Here is a 15,227-nt window from a genome sequence, read left to right on the forward strand (position 1 = left end):
AAGCAATAAAAAAAAAAGTTCTCTGATGAAGATAAAAAAAATAAAACCTGACCCTGTTGCAGGCAGTCAGTTCTGGTTTCCCTTCCTTCTCTAAACTGCTTGTCCCTGTGAAATAAGAAGCTTATTTCTGTGGTGGCTGAAAGAGGGGACACACCAATGAACTTAGACACTGTGAACAGGGCGGTAGTGTGGGCATCTTGCGTACAAGTGCATGAACAGGAGAGGTGGATGACCACCTCTTATGCCTTTTATAAAAGAGGCAGGCACAGAGAGTTAAATTCTTCATGAGCACCAGAGAGACAGCGACAGAGAAGCTGCGTGTTGGAGGGGCCGACTTCAAAGAGCAGCAGGTCATCTGACAGCGTTGGCCTCTAACAACTCACCCCAGCACCCAGCACCCAGCACCCAGCATGCGGAAAGAGTGGGGGAGTAAGAGGTTGCTGCTATAAAAAAAAAAAAAAAGAGCCACAGTAGAGCTTCAGCTGCCATCAAAGGTTAGCTTGCCACCTAAAGCACAGCAACATCAACAGCAACAGCACCTGTAGCTGCTGCCCAGCGGGTGAAAGAGGAGGAAACAGCACCCAGCACCGAGGCCAGCAGTCAGTGGCGGAAAGAGCTCCCTGGGCAGGAGCCATGGCCTGGCTGCCTTCCTGCTGGCTGTGGGTTCTGGTGACTCTGGTGGGGCTCTCTGCTACCCTAGCCTCTCAGGGCTGCCCGAAGAAGCACTACTGGGCTCAGGGAAAATGGTGTTGCCAGATGTGTGAGCCAGGTAAGAGAGGAGGCCTTGCCAGGGGTCCGCTGACTGCGGGAGAGGACTGGGTTTGGGGGGAAGTCTTAGCTCCACAAGGAGAGGAATCCTGCAGTGCCAGAGGCACCGCTTTTGCAGAGAGCGAAAAGCAGCCTCCCTTCAGCCTTGACCTTGGACCTCTGCTCACAGGGATGTTCCTCGAGAAGCACTGTGAGGGGAACGGAAAGGCTGCTCAGTGTCGTCCGTGTGTGCCAGGGATCTCCTACTCACCAGACCACAGCTCCCGGCCCCACTGTGAAAATTGTCGGCACTGTAACTCTGGTGAGATGGGAAAGCTCCTGGGGAGCCAGGTGGCAGAGCTGGGTGCAGAGGAGCTAAGTGGGGGGGAGTCAGAGCGTCGGTTGCCTCAAGGCTACGAGCGGAGCCAATGCTGGGAAATGGAGTGCCCTGGGAGCGGGTATGTTGACATGGTGGGGTGAACTCTAGTGTCCTGGAAGGGGTGAGCAAAATCTGATGGACTGCTGAGAACGAGTCCAGGGCTGGCATGAAGGCGATAGAAAGGGGGAAGTAGCTTTAGGATCCCAGATTTCAGCCAAGCAACAACCCGTCCCCTACACACATACACACACACAGACACACAGATACACACACACACACACACACACATTTGAACTGGCTGGGTTTGCAGTGGACATTTGTTTGGAACTTTGAATACATCTTTCTAGGGATATACTAGTCAATGGATAACCACCTTTACTTGCACAAAAATCGACTGAGGAAAATGCATGTGCATGTGGCTTGTGTTTTTCTTATTTTGTAATTTCATTTTTTAAAAGAAGTGTAAAATCTGGGCTGTGTCATGAATCCTTTTGTTAGTTCCCCATTGTAGCTAGAATTTCAGAAACGATGTGCCAGTGTACAGAGTAGATTTTAAAGCGGACCCTTCGACCAAACGTCCCGCAGCAGGACACACCTGAGGACTACTTAGCAGAACTACTTCACTCCTTGGCTGTAAAATGTTTGGTCTCACTAGGCTTCTAGTACTGTATGCTTTAAAAAACTAACTAAGCAAAAAAGGATTTAGCATTGCAGATCAAACCACAACATCTTAAATATACAAGAAGTATTCTTCAGTCTACTTAACTTAAAAATGATAGTTAACAGATGTTTTCCCCTTCTTGACAGCAACCCCAGCAGGGTTGGAAAAAAAAATTTTTTTCGAAACCTGCCCCACTCACTCTGCAGGTTCCACCAGAAAGACTTCTCCCGGTACTGAGCCAGTCTATACCCCCCCCCCCAGTGTGTTCCAAGCAGCCCGATCCATGACCCTTCTCTGTGAGACACGGCCCACAGGTTCCCCAGAGCACTCAGGCAGCACCTGGCTGCAGGGCTGAGCAGTTGGACTGGGAGGAGGCTGAATGAGTTTGATCCTCTTCCGCCTCAGTATTCCCATCTGTAAGATGGAGACGTACCAGATATCAGGCTGGAATTTTGTGCACAGGTTATACATGGTAAAAAGAACTCTCAGGTCTCTGGACACTCATCATTGGAAACAATGGCACTTCATCAATTTTTACCCAATCCCAGCCCCTTCTTTAGCTATTCCTCTCCCTTTGGTGGACACCCTCGTGATCACCCCCTTCTCAGTCCTCTGCTCTTTTGCCTGCCTCTTCCTCTCTCCACCACCACCCCCTGCCCTGTTCCTGTTATTCCCTTGCAGATCCTCGTCCAGGGGGGCTCACCATTCCTGGCCAGCCACAGGAAACCAAATTCTAGTGACAATGAGTCAGAATTCAGAAAGAAGAGGCCAGGGGGCATAAGGATGACAAGAAGGAATTTGGGTCCCTCTCTCTTTCCTGATTAAAGGCAAACACTAAGGCAGATTGTTAGAGTTAGTGGCAGTCTTTGGCACCCTCCGACCTCCCTTTCAGCACCCCTCCCTTTCAGCACCTGTCAGGGCTCCTTTCCCCGGGTCCCCATGAGTGTGCTGCTCTAAGGTCCCACCAGGCTCCCGCTCAAGCCTGGCCCACATCCAAGCGTCGTTGTCTCCTCTGGAATCACCTTCCTCTTCTCAACCCCGACCATCTGTGAGCCCATCCCACTCTAGCACCCTGATACCCCCCACCCACGGTATAACTGAGCTACCCAGCACCTGACCTCTACACTTGAATAAAATGTACACTTAAAGGCAATGGATGTCAGTAATCAAGTTATTCTCTAGTAAAGTTGAAAAAAACCTATCAGGGACCATAGAAACACTATTTCTAATTGCTAAAAAAATGGAAACTACCCAAATGCACATTAACAGTAGAATAGAAGAGCCCTGACCAGTGTGACTCAGTTGGTTGGGTATCACCCTGTAAAGAAAAAATCAGCAGTTCAATTCCCAGTCAGGACACATGCCTGGGTTGTGGGTTAAGTCCCCATTTGGTGCAGGTAGGAGAGGCAACCAATCGACGTTTCTGTCTCACACTGATGTCTCTCCCTCTCTTTCTCCTTCTCTTCCCCCCTCTTTAAAATAAAAAAAATTTAAATGCAGTAGAACAGAGAAGGAATAAATGTGGTATATTCACACAACATTCACACTACACAGTAATGAGAATGAGTGACCTGTATTTACACTCACTAATATGGGTTAGTCTCAAAGAGTTGAGTAAAAGCAGCCAGATGAAAAGGGGTACATGTTCATGATTCCAAGTATATATTACAAAAGAAAACAGGCAAAGTGAACTTGCGATGCTAGGCAATCAGGCTAGTGGCTATTCTTGGAAAGGGATAACACTACTGGTTCCGTACCTTCCATTTGACCTGGCACTGGTTACACCTGAGCCCAATTGGTACCAATTTCTCAAACTTTACACTTGTGACGAGTCTACCTCTCTCTACTAGAATTCAATGGTAGAAATCTCAGTGAGTAAGAGAAAAATCATGTAAGTTGTTTCTACTTTTCATGGTGTCTACTTCTCAACCATGAATTTTCTAAATGGTGCAAGTTTTTTCCTTAATAACAATACTACTAATGGCAGAGGTGCTGGTATATTGGGTGGTGGTGAGGGAGGGCCTGCCTCTGCAGGGTTGGGGTGGGCCTGGTGGAAGCTCGGAGAGAGGACTAAGTGAGTAGACCTTGCAGGTTTCAGAGGCCTGAGTGTCTGTGTTCCTCTGGCCTCCTCTGTTCCCAGGTCATGTCATTCGAAACTGCACCCTCACCACCAACACTGTGTGTGCCTGCCCCAAGGGCCAGGAGTGCAGGGACAAGGAGTGCACCGACTGTGACCCCGTTCCAGGCCCCTCGCTGACCCCTCGTCTATCACAGGCTCCAGACCCACACCCCACCCACTTACCTTATGCCAAAAGTAAGTTCCAGGAAAAGTAAGTCCAGTCACTTGGGGTAAGGGTAACCCTCAAGCAGCACCCCCATTTCTGTGCCCACTTCCATGAGTTGCCTGGTCGGCCTATCTCTGCCTTTCTATCACACCCAGTGCTTCTCAGGCCTCTTCGGCCTTCAGCCCGGTCTTTTCCTGACTCACCCAGTCTCTGTTTTCCCAGAAGTGCTGGAGGCCAGGACAGCCAGGCATGCACAGACTCTGGCTGACTTCAGCCCACCTGCCCCAGCTCTCTCCACTCATTGGCCACGTGAGTTTCCTCCACATTCCCCACCCCAGGAGAGAATGCATACAGGAGAGTCCAAGAGAGAAGCCAGCCAGACAGTAACTAGGAGAGCAGGTAAGAAGAGGAAGAGCAGAGTCTGGGGATGAGGAAAGGGCTTGGCGCAATGGTGGGGGAGAGAGGAGAAAAAGGGGGAAAGGAGAGAGGCAGGGATGATGGAAGGGCTGGGCTGAGGGGAGTCAAAGGGTAGGTCCTCCCACAAAACTCTTGTGTGGCCCCTGCCAACCACAGCCCAGAGGTCCCCGTGCAGCTCAGAATGCATCCGCATCTTTGTGATCCTGTCTGGAATGTTGCTTGTTTTCACCGTGGTCGGAGCCCTGTTCCTCCATCAACAACGAAAATATGGACTAAGTAAGAGACAAAATACAGGTCTCCAGTCCTGTCCCTGACCCCATCCCACCTTCTCAGCCCTGCCACCCAGGCCTGGGACCTCATGGAAGCCTCCCTAGTCTTTACCAATCCTGGCTCATTCCTGCCTAGTCTTCCTCTCGGCGGAGGCCCTCCTGACAGCCCTCCCCCAAGCTTACCTCCTTTGCTCTAGTCTCTTCTCCCTTCACCCTGTCCTGACCACTGGCCAACATTGGTCTGCTTCTCTTTCTGCAGACAAAGGAGAAAATCCGGGGGTGCCTGCTGAGCCTTGTCCTTACAGCTGTCCCAGGGAGGAGGAAGGTGAAGCCATCCCCATCCAAGAGGATTACCGAAAACCTGAGCCTGACTCCTACCTCTGAGCCAGCAGTCCCCGGAGGGGTCACCACAGCAACAAAGGCCTAGCTTCCAGCACAGCCCACTGACCATCCAGAAGCAGTGAGACCTGGCACTCCCAATCTCAGCAGCATGCCCTCATCAGGACTCTCTCCTGTGTGCAGACTTGAGAAAGTGCCTTTGAGACCGGCAGTGATGAGGACCCATGGGAGGACCAGGGTGGGAAGCAGGATGTGTCCTGGCCCAGCCAGCTTTGCCTCGGTTCCTGGGTTCCAGTTATAAAGCACACTTAAGCCTAGACAGCCCCATGTGATGTATTTGGAACCTCTGCAAAATAAAGTGACAAACTGATGCACAGTGCCTCTCTGAAATTCCAAGCTTACTACATGGGCCACTCAGCCTCCTCTCGGACCAGGGATCTGAGGGAGGAGCTTTCTCCCCTCCAGACTTATGTTGGGGCGTGCCCGGCGGGGGAGCAGGGAGAGGTGTGGTACTAACAGATTATCAAAAAAGGCTTCCAGACTATGGAGGTTCCTGCTTCTAGCTTCAGTCTCTCCCTTCCTCTCCCCACCTCCTTTTCCCTGCATCTCTGCTTTCTTGGGGCTGGTGGGAAGCAAAAGGGTGTATGCAGTAAAGTCAGGTCTTGAAATCACCTGGGGATTTCTGGGGGTGGGGTGGAAAGGAGAACAGTGAACAGCACTCTGGCACCAGCAAGAAATGGCTTCGCCCAGAGGCAAAGGCGGCAGCAGTGCCGCTTCCTCAAAGAGAAAGTGAAAGTAGGCCGAGGGCAGAAGAGAAACCCACAGGCTGCCGGCTACCAAGGAGTATTTGGAAAGACCCCTCTTCTCCAGTGGGGAGCGGCTGTGAAGAGCAGCAGGAGGAGGGGCCTCAGAGCAGCCCCCATGGGCACCAAGGGGTGGTGCCTGCTGCTCTGCGTGGCTCTGTCCCGAGCGGCAGACACTGGTGAGTGGGGAGCAGGCAGGAGCGAAACGGTGGGCTGGGGAAGCACTAGAGGGGAAAGGTGCCAATCACTTGCCAGCCCGATGGGAGAAAGGCTCTGTGGCTGACAAAGGAACCGCTTTGGGGAGAGAGACTGAGAACCATGGGGACGAGGTCAGATGAAGGGGGCCCTTCATAGCAAATGCGGTGGGGGCCGCTGACCTACAGGAGAGGGGACAGCTTCAGAAGAGGAAGGGGTTCCCCAGCTAGGAAATCACTAGGAAGGTGACCCGGAGGCGGGAGAGGGGAAGGCCACAGGTTGTGGTAGAGCCGAGTACCTGTGGGTGTGCTTGAAAATTGAGAAGATGGCCGCCAGCACCCTGGGACGGTACAAATGTCCTGCTTCTCTCCCAGTGGCAATTTTGCTCACTTATATGCTTTGTTGAGAAGTCCTTTGCTTAAAGATAGTTTCTCATCCCATGGTTGGAGATAAAAGTAAAAACATAAACCTGTCTGAGCAAGGCAAATCCAGGACTTTAAATAATTCACACAGAGAAGTGTGTACCTGGAATGGCAGGTGCTTCCCAGAAAGCTGATTGGAGGATAACAAGAGATGAGATAGCTGGGACCCTGGAGAACAGTTTTCACCCTTGATGGCTCCATAGGTGGGCGCAGGGAGCAAGCACAGAAAACAACTTTCTGGGCAGGAAGGTGTGGCTTCAACCCAGTCTTTGCCCTGCAGCAGAAAAGCAATGGCAGGCAGTGGACGTGGTCTTGGACTGCTTCTTGGTAGAGGAGGGCAAGCACCACGGAGGGTTTGCCAACAGAAAGGACATGGTGAGGGCCCTGCTGGTGCTGAGACAGGTGCCAGTGCTGGATGACGGCTCCCTGGAAGGCTTCACCAATTTCCAACTGAGCACACTGGCCAAAGACAGCCCACCTGTTACCTTTGAGGCCTCAGGTAAGAGCTTCCACCCCATGTCCCAGTCCTCTGGGCTCTCTCCATTGGAACAGCCCAGTTCTCAGCACACCCACCTACATCTGCTTCCCATGGGCTCAATCTGATCCAACCTCTGTGCCGCCCTTCTCGCCCAGTGAACCTGGTACAGATTCCCCATGCAGAGGCCTTGCTCCACGCTGACTGCAGCGAGACGGAGGTGACCTGTGAGATCTCCCGCTACTTTCCCCGGGCCAGACAAGAGGCCGCTGTGGAGACAGCAGCTTGGTTCATCACCAATATGCAGGTGTCTGGTGGGGGACCCAGTGTCTCCATAGTGATGAGGACTCTCAGGGATGCTGAGAATGTGGCTGTCTTGCACCCCACGGTGCACCTACCCCAGAGCCCCCAGGGGACTGTGCTGACTGCAGGTGAGAAAATGAAAAGCAGCAGAAAGTTTTGTTTTGTTGAGTATCCGGAGATGGAAGGATAGGAGGAAGGGAACAAGCCCACCTCCATCCCAGTCAGTCATCTCAGGGTGACTGACTGGGCCTCATCTCGGCCTCGGTCCTTTCTTCCGAAAGACCCAAAACGGGGATAATGTCCTCCTCACTGCGTTGCCTGAGGAATAAGACCTGTGGTGCTTTACTCATGTACACCGTTCATAGCAGTCTTAGCGGGCCAGACACCGGTCTCCTCCCAGTGCAACTCCAGTCTGGTCTGGTGTTTGACTAGAGCAAAGCACAGGGATACAGAATTTGTTCATGACCCGTGATTAGTAAAACCCAGTTCCTGCCCTCTTCAACACAGTACATCGCAGAGGGCACAGGAAATTGAGAACATGGTGATGGGTTTCTCCAAGATTCACTGAATCCAGTATTTTATCTCCAAAAAGAGACAACCAAGTCCAAAGACTAGGGAAATACCCACCTATCATCAGAAAGCCCCAGAACACTTGACCTTTCTGTGGTCCAACCTAAATTAAATCTGCTACGTCAGAAAAGAGAAGGCCTCATGTCTGTCCAGTGTAAACCGGAGCCCTGGTACAACCCGATACTCCCTTTTTATTTTGGATACGTTGAACCTACAAAAGGTGAAAGAGTAATATAATTAACACCCATGAAGCATTCAGCCAGGTCCACCAATTGTTAACATTCTGCCATATTCTCTATAGATAGACACATATACCCTGAACTCACTGAAAGTTGTAAAAATACCAACACTTCACCCCAAAACGCTGTCATGTACAGCGTGTGGTTTATAGCATTTGGCTTACAATCAAAGGCAAGATTATTCTCCTTCATAATCACGGAACCATCACCTCCGCAGACCAAGGTGGGGAGTGGTCTCCCATGGTACAGACAGTAAGGGGTGCAGTGTATGGAGAATTGAAGAACGTATTTGCCAAGGCAGCCTCCTCCCATCTCCCCCAGCCTACTGTTCATTACACTACTGGGCATCATACTCAAGTATCAATATTTTGAAATTAATACATTAATATTGTTAAATATAAAGTCCAAATTCAAACTTCTCCAACTGCCCCAGCAATGTTCATTACAGCCTTCTGCTTTTTGTTTTTTAAGTCCAGGATTCAAACAAGGATCATGCATTGCATTTAGGTGTCTTGTATGAAAGACCTCAGAACAGTCTTTCATAGCCCTGACATTTTTTTTAAAGATTTATTTATTTATTTATTTATTTATTTATCTATCTATCTTTAGGGGGGAAGGAGAGAGGGAGAGAAACATCAATGTATGGTTGCCTCCAGTGCGTCCCCTGCTGGGAACTGGCCTGCAACCCAGGCATGTGCCCTGACTGGGAATCGAACTGCAATCCTCTGGTTCGCAGGCCTGTGCTCAATCCACTGAGCTATACCAGCCAGGGCCATAGCCCTGACATTTTTGAAGAGCCCAGGCCCCCACCATTTGGATTTGTCTGATTGTTTTCCTCACTAGATTTAGGTTCAGCATGGCTGGCGCAAATACTATGACTGTGTGCTTTTTACACCCTTACTCCTTAGTCTCCCCAGCAGCCTTGCCTTCAACAGGTGAACCTGGCAACACTAAGTGACCTGTCCAAGGTCACAGAGCTATAACATGAAAGAGCCAGGGGTCCAGAATTTTTTCTGCTACTCCAGTGGTTCTGGCCCGAGAGCAGCAGTAACCCATAATTTTGCATGTGTATGTTCCTGGTGAGAAGTCTATAGCTTTCGTCCAGGGGCAACTCCAAAATAGCTAACATTACCACATGTGCCACACTGCCTTTCCAAAGCCCCATGTCGGGGTTCCATCTAATGGGAAATGAGCTCACCTCGCCTCACTGTCCAGGCAAGGTGGCAGGGGTGGATGTATGCCCACTGCTCAGAGATCGGGTGGCCTCAAGCGGAAGCTGTCCACCATCATCCCTCTTTCTCTCACCACAGTGGAGCTGCAAGTGTCGACTCATACCCCATCCCTGAATTTCCCGCTGGGGTCCTCAGCCTCCGTGCACTGCGCCTTCTCCATGGCACCAGGCTTGGACCTCATCAGAGTGGAGTGGCGGCTACAGCACAAGGGCAACGGCCAGCTGGTGTACAGCTGGACCACAGGGCAGGGGCAGGCCAAGCGAGAGGGCGCTACCCTGGAGCCTGAGCAGCTCCTCATGGCCGGGGATGCCTCCCTCAACCTACCCAGCCTCACTCTGAAGGACGAGGGGGCCTACATTTGCCAGGTCACCACCTCTCTGTATCAAGCTCAACAAGTCATCCAGCTCCACATCCAAGGTGAGGCGAGAACTCGCTGAGCTGGGAGAGAGGGGAAAGGATATGCTTACTGGGAATGTTGTTCAGAGTGGAACCGAAATATAAGGGTACTCCTGAGATGCAGCCACGTCCCCAAAACCTAAATGCCACCTCCATCCTGTAAGTGCGGACGGCATCAGACTGTCTCCTGTCACACTCCAGAAGTCCACCGAGACCCTCCCCAGCCCAGGCTCCGGTGGCCCTGCCCTGGCTGGCTGCCCCAATCACCCACACTAAAGGAGCAGCAGCAAATCGAGGGGGGGCAGTGGGAGTGGTTCTGATCCAGATGAGAACTCCATCACTGAGACCCTTTGAAACCACTGGCTTGCAGTGATAAGAAGCAAGGCGACCTTTAGTTAGTTTTGCCATTGTTGTTCAATTACCTGTAGAAGATGTACCCCTTTATGGCCTGCATCCAGGGTGGACCCCTCACTTATCCCTTGGCACTCCACTGATGAAACTTCAGCCTCCATAACCCGTCTCACTCTCAGCAGGAACAGGAGGCTTCAGGCTCCTGTGCTGTCCCATTGATCCCTCTAGAATCTTCCTCATTCTTTCTTCCAGCTTCCCCCAAAGTACGACTGTATTTGGCAAATGAAGCTCTGCCACCCACCCTCATCTGCAACATAGTGGGCTATTATCCTCTGGATGTGACTGTGACGTGGACCCGAGAGGAGCTGGGTGGAGCCCCAATCCCAGTCTCTGATGCCTCCTTCTCCAGCCTCCGGGAAAGCCCAGGAGGCACCTACAGCATCTCCTCCTCCCTGAGAGCAGAACCTGGCTCTGCAGGTGCCACTTATACCTGTCAGGTCACCCACGTCTCCCTGGACAAGCCCACAGAGGCCAGGGTCTGGGTTGCCCCACCAGGTACTGGGTTACCCTTCTCTTTCCACCTCTATCCTGGGCACATGGCTCTCCTACCCCTGGCTCATCTTTGGTCTTGTGCTGCTTCCCATCAGGCTTTGTTCACAGTCCCAGCTTCTTCTTCCCCAAGGTAGCAGCCTCCATAGCTGCTACCACACATCCTGAGACTTCAGTACACCCAGGTGCCAGGGTACCGGGCAATGTGCTAGAGATCAAGGTTGAACAATTCCTGATCCTACCCTTGAGTTTAGTCCAGTTGGAGGGACCAATTAGGCAGGCAAGGTGACCTGGGAAGAGGGGAAGGGGGATGTAAACCAAGTTAGCTAGCTCAAGGGGGTAAGGAAACACCGAGACAGAAAAAACAGCATGTGTGAAGGCCAAATACAAAGCAGCCTAAAGAGGATTTGGGGGGCTGCACAGTTAGAGCCAAGGGTGTGCGGGAAAAAGGGGGAAGGGGCCTAAAGCTTGAGAGGTGACTACATGTACCGAGCATTTACATGAATCGAGCACTATAGAAAGCACTTAAATGTATGAGCTCATGTACGATCATGACTCCCATTGTGTTGATGGGTGTGCCCTGGCGCTGACAGGTGTTAGGTAGTTTGCCCAAAGTCACCTATATAATAAATGGTAAAAGGTAAAATGTGAAAAATAGGCAGCCCGGCTACCCTAGAGCTTCAAACCCTCCACTGTATTAGTGGCCAATCCTGATGGGCCTTCAAGCTGAAATTTCATCCTGAAGCCAGAGAGTGTTATTGAAAGTTTTTAAACAGGAAGAATCCATATCTAGGATGCAGACATTCAGGAGCACTGGGTATTATTTGGTGGCTCACTAAGCAGTAAGCTTCCCCAAAACCAGGGTTTTCTTTCAGTTCATGTCACTTCCCCGATATTCATAAAATTCTAGTTCCATTGTCATACAAGCATCCAACAGCCTTAAGCAGGTAGAATGCTGTTGTGTGCCCAGTTCCTGCGAGAGAGCAGAACACTTGATGTGAGTTCCTGGATGAGGAACTCACACACACACACACACATTCCTGCCTCCACCCTTCTCACCAACAGAGCAGAGGACGGCCTTTAAGATCCTTTTTGCCAGCAGCCTCTTCCTTCTTGCACTGCTGTACCTGGGGCTTCAGAGATGGAAAGGTAGGAGCCCGGCTGCCCTCAGCTCTGCCCCTGACCCGCCTCACTCGTAGACCGGCCCCCACTAACCACCTCCCCACCCAGACCAGGGATGAAGCCCAAGCATCCAAGTTCCAGCCAGCCCCCCACTACAACCCCCAGCTTTTGAGGTTACCCCAGCTGAAACCAATCTTCCTCTTGTTCTCTCCTAGCTACCTCACCCAAAGTCACCCAAGACTGCAAGGCCCTCTTGGTAACCAGTCCGCTGCCTCAGAATAAAAAGAAAGAGTAGTCACGTTCTCCCAGAAGGACTCTAAGCCAAGGCCCAGAGCCCAAAAAGACCCCAAGAAAAGCATGAAGAAAGCACAGATCATGGGGCCACTGGCTCTGAATATGTGCGGGACTATGCCTTCCTTCATCGTGTCCCTTGGCTACACAGAGTAAATGCGAAGAGGTGAGAGGGCAGCAGGAGGGCAGCAAGAAGTTTGGGTGGAGGTTCAAACTGGAGCCAGATTTGAGGTGCAGTGGAAAAGAACACTGGGAAGAAACTGAGAAAGAAGCAAGTGCAAGACAGGGGCAAAGGGGTCAGGGTTGGACCACCACACACTGACACTGAACTCTGTCCAAATAAAAGCCCCTTGTGTCCTTGGAGGCAATGCTTTTCCCCTTTCTTGTCTTTCCCCATGCTGGACCCAACAGAGTTGTGTCCCCAAGCCTAGGTGTTCAAGGTATGATCCAAAGGCCCTCCAAGGCAGCCACAGGGATCCATCCCAGCTGCTCTGTGTAACCTGGAGCTGTAATTAAGGTTCTACTCCTTTAGACAGTGCTGGGTGTTTCAGGATACCTACAAACTCCTCACTCCCTCAGCTGCAAGGGAGAGATTTCTCCTTATTCATTTCTAAACTCTACCTAATCAACCCCATGGAACTCAGCACAAGAAAAGAAGGCAGACAGATCTCTGAGAAACCTGCAGTTGTTTGCCAGTGTGAGATGCCCACTCAATTTCCTGTTGTCACTTCCTCTCACTAGCACCTGGAAGAGTTGGGCTGCTTCAGACATGAATGCTGAGAGCGGAGACCACTTCCTTTGCCGACACACAGATCTTTAATCTCGAGAAGACCATCCAACACACATAAGCACCCCCCTCCACCCTAAAGCAACATCAGACTCCTAGAAATAAACAGCACTCCTCCCCTCCCCTCCCCCTCCCCTCAGGTCCTCCAACCCAAACAACAACCAAGTCAGTGTAGTGGTAGAAATTTGTATTTTTTTTGCCTTCGTTCAGAATACATGAAACTGGCAAATACGCCACATGCCTTTGGTGAAGTACAACTGTTATTATTGTACACAAGTATGAGACCAGGGTTAGGAAAAAAAGACAAAGAGGTGACAACAGACACGCAGTGGAAACCCCACATCATCTCATGGCAAACTGAAGGGGATGTGGGAAGCTCGGCTTCATTTGACTGCGAAGTCCCAGGGTTTAGTTGCGTAACTGCTCATGCACATGGGTGGTAGGAAGGAAGGGGGACAGCAAAGACACGAAAGGGCATACAGGGTGGGATGAGAAAGAAAGTAGAAGGGCTAACATCTCCGACAGACAAAGCCAACTATATCTGGTGAGCCTCGAATAAACCCAGGAATCAATTCCTGTGGCATGGATGGGTGGGCTAAGAGGGTGAATTTGCTCCAGGCTTGGGACACATCGAGGACAGTGGTGGTTCTTCTCCAGCGGTGACCCCCTGCATTAGGCAAGGAGGAGCCCAGAGGAGAGTGGAGACCTTCCAGGGGAATCGTTGGGAGGGTACAATGACTGCTTTCTTCCAGCTCTTCAGTCCCACCCTGGGGTGGGACGAAGGGTACGTGGGCAACAGGGGCAAAGGGAGAGGAGAGATGATTTTGCGCAATGAAATGCTGCTGCATGGAAAGTGAGCATCCAGACCCAGCCCAGCCCGGCCTCGGCCTCCTGCTGCTTGTGCACCAGACGACAGAATACAGGAGCACAGGTGTGTCCCCTTCCGTTCCCAGCCTGCCAGCCTCCCCTCAAACCGAGTCTAACCCACTCAATACACTACCCTGAGCCCAGCAGTGGCACCCAAGACAGCCTGAATAGCTCCCATCCTCAGATTCCACTGTCTGTACCCACAAACCATGCAAAGAGGATAAAAGGAAAGGAGGCAAGTGGAATTGAGGTGGGATTTTCAGAAGGGGCATATACTGCAAGAAGAACAGAGAGGTGGCTCTAGATGAGAGGGCCCATGACAGCACAGACTGTCTACAGAACGTCCCGCCCCCCACCCTGAGACCGAGTCGGGTACACTGGACCTCTCTAAATAACTCAGAATCGGCCAGGCCTCAGAAGGACGTCTTGCCTCATCCCTGTTTTTGGCAAGTACATAGGCGGGGTGTGAGGAGGGAAGTCCCTGAAAGTCCAAGGACCCTCAAACTCTTTAATCAACAGGAAGGGAGGAGCAGGACCCTCCTTAACGAGAGGGCAAGAAGTGGCTTCCTCTGAGCTTGTTCTTTTCATATTAGGTCCTCTACTCACGGCTTCTCTCTAATAGGCATTTGCTCTTTATCTGTGCCAACAATTAAAATAACTGAGAGTCCCAGACTTGGGCTATGTAAAAGTATTTGGTGTTCTCATGAATAGTACAGAATGCTGCAGAAAATGTGGACAAGAGACAGACCCTTCCACTCATGAGCTTGAGACTGCTTCTAGGACGGCAATGAGAATTCTGGTATATTCACAATTAACATGTGTTCTCCAGGTCTCTGGAGAACCACGTAAAAGGCTCTAAGATCCCTGAAGACGTAGAAAATCTTGGACTAACAGATTAGAAATAACTCCAAAAAACAAGTTCTACTATCTAAGAAGGTATTGCACCAGGACCAAGTTGGACTTTGGGCCCACCCAGGATTCTCTTCAGGCCTGGCACAGAAGAGCTCCAAGCTACCAGGGCAGGCCTGAGTGAGCCACCATTTCTGCAGGTGTCCATGGCTTCCTCCTGCCAGTGGCCTGGCTTTCCCTGGAGACACCATGGACACCCATACCCTTTTCCTCCCCTAATCTTGACATTTTCTTGGACATGTCACTACAGCTATGCTCCAACCCCTTCCCTTAGCCTCCATCTCTTTTTGGCTTTAGAGGAATTTGCTAGTATAGAAGAAGCAGATAGAGAGAAGGTGCCAGCGGTTGCTCTTCAGGTAGTTACTCAAGACTGCACCACGAGCAGCATTTCTAGTGTTGAGGGACAGAGTGCAAATGAAGCAACAGAAAAGGGGGAATGGCCGATGGAGAAGCCTGGGCTGGGATGGAGGAAGGTAGATGGGGAAGTTTGTTGAGAGAGCAAACAAGGAGAGGAACATGAGTTTGGATGGCAATGGAGAACAGGGAAGGGGTGGCACATTCTCAAGTAAAAAAGTAGACTGGACACAGGAATCAGGAAGTTCCAGATGGAAAAGAGAGA

General features: G+C 51.1%; 3 protein-coding genes across 10 annotated transcripts in view; 2 read left to right on the top strand and 1 right to left on the bottom strand.

Annotated features, from left to right (window-relative positions):
• Window positions 1-15,227, bottom strand: part of VAMP1 (vesicle associated membrane protein 1) — a 67,505-nt gene that overhangs the window by 47,814 nt on the left and 4,464 nt on the right. The window contains exon 5 of one of the 6 annotated variants that reach the window (XM_037160257.2): window positions 12,480-15,186. The exons of the other annotated variants lie outside the window; for them this stretch is intronic. Coding sequence (XP_037016152.1) covers window positions 15,170-15,186 — 17 coding nt within the window. The 3' untranslated portion in view covers window positions 12,480-15,169. Of the gene's footprint in view, window positions 1-12,479; window positions 15,187-15,227 lie in introns of those variants that run through there. 6 annotated transcript variants of the gene reach the window in all.
• CD27 (CD27 molecule) lies at window positions 120-5,468 on the top strand. Of its 2 annotated transcripts, none has more exons than XM_037160256.2 (6): window positions 120-769; window positions 938-1,069; window positions 3,928-4,101; window positions 4,298-4,471; window positions 4,646-4,765; window positions 5,018-5,468. In XM_037160256.2, the coding sequence occupies exons 1-6, from the start codon at window positions 634-636 to the stop codon at window positions 5,140-5,142; spliced, it is 861 nt and encodes a 286-aa protein (XP_037016151.1). In that variant the 5' UTR covers window positions 120-633; the 3' UTR covers window positions 5,143-5,468. The 2 variants fall into 2 exon arrangements, with proteins under 2 accessions (XP_037016151.1, XP_037016150.1); XM_037160255.2 differs by having other exon boundaries at window positions 121-769; window positions 4,295-4,471.
• On the top strand, window positions 5,775-12,408 carry TAPBPL (TAP binding protein like). 2 transcript variants are annotated; one of them, XM_037160252.2, is made up of 7 exons: window positions 5,775-6,079; window positions 6,798-7,016; window positions 7,151-7,423; window positions 9,415-9,753; window positions 10,336-10,638; window positions 11,698-11,781; window positions 11,970-12,408. In XM_037160252.2, the coding sequence occupies exons 1-7, from the start codon at window positions 6,019-6,021 to the stop codon at window positions 12,047-12,049; spliced, it is 1,359 nt and encodes a 452-aa protein (XP_037016147.1). In that variant the 5' UTR covers window positions 5,775-6,018; the 3' UTR covers window positions 12,050-12,408. The 2 variants fall into 2 exon arrangements, with proteins under 2 accessions (XP_037016147.1, XP_037016148.1); XM_037160253.2 differs by having other exon boundaries at window positions 5,930-6,079; window positions 6,801-7,016.

Source organism: Artibeus jamaicensis, unplaced genomic scaffold (genome assembly GCF_021234435.1).
Source record: "Artibeus jamaicensis isolate MK-2021 breed Jamaican fruit bat unplaced genomic scaffold, CSHL_Jam_final contig_233, whole genome shotgun sequence".
NCBI classification, from domain to species: domain Eukaryota; kingdom Metazoa; phylum Chordata; class Mammalia; order Chiroptera; family Phyllostomidae; genus Artibeus; species Artibeus jamaicensis.

What these genes read in the sequence shown, in the direction of transcription:
- TAPBPL (XM_037160252.2), top strand. Translation starts at nt 6,019, where the DNA reads ATGGGCACCAAGGGGTGGTGCCTGCTGCTCTGCGTGGCTCTGTCCCGA. An exon ending in CATCCAGCTCCACATCCAAG is followed by an intron (nt 9,754 to 10,335) that starts GTGAGGCGAGAA and finishes TCTTTCTTCCAG; the next exon opens with CTTCCCCCAAAGTACGACTG. An exon ending in GGTCTGGGTTGCCCCACCAG is followed by an intron (nt 10,639 to 11,697) that starts GTACTGGGTTAC and finishes TCTCACCAACAG; the next exon opens with AGCAGAGGACGGCCTTTAAG.
- CD27 (XM_037160255.2), top strand. Translation starts at nt 634, where the DNA reads ATGGCCTGGCTGCCTTCCTGCTGGCTGTGGGTTCTGGTGACTCTGGTG. An exon ending in TTGCCAGATGTGTGAGCCAG is followed by an intron (nt 770 to 937) that starts GTAAGAGAGGAG and finishes CTCTGCTCACAG; the next exon opens with GGATGTTCCTCGAGAAGCAC. An exon ending in CCACTTACCTTATGCCAAAA is followed by an intron (nt 4,102 to 4,294) that starts GTAAGTTCCAGG and finishes CTGTTTTCCCAG; the next exon opens with AAGTGCTGGAGGCCAGGACA.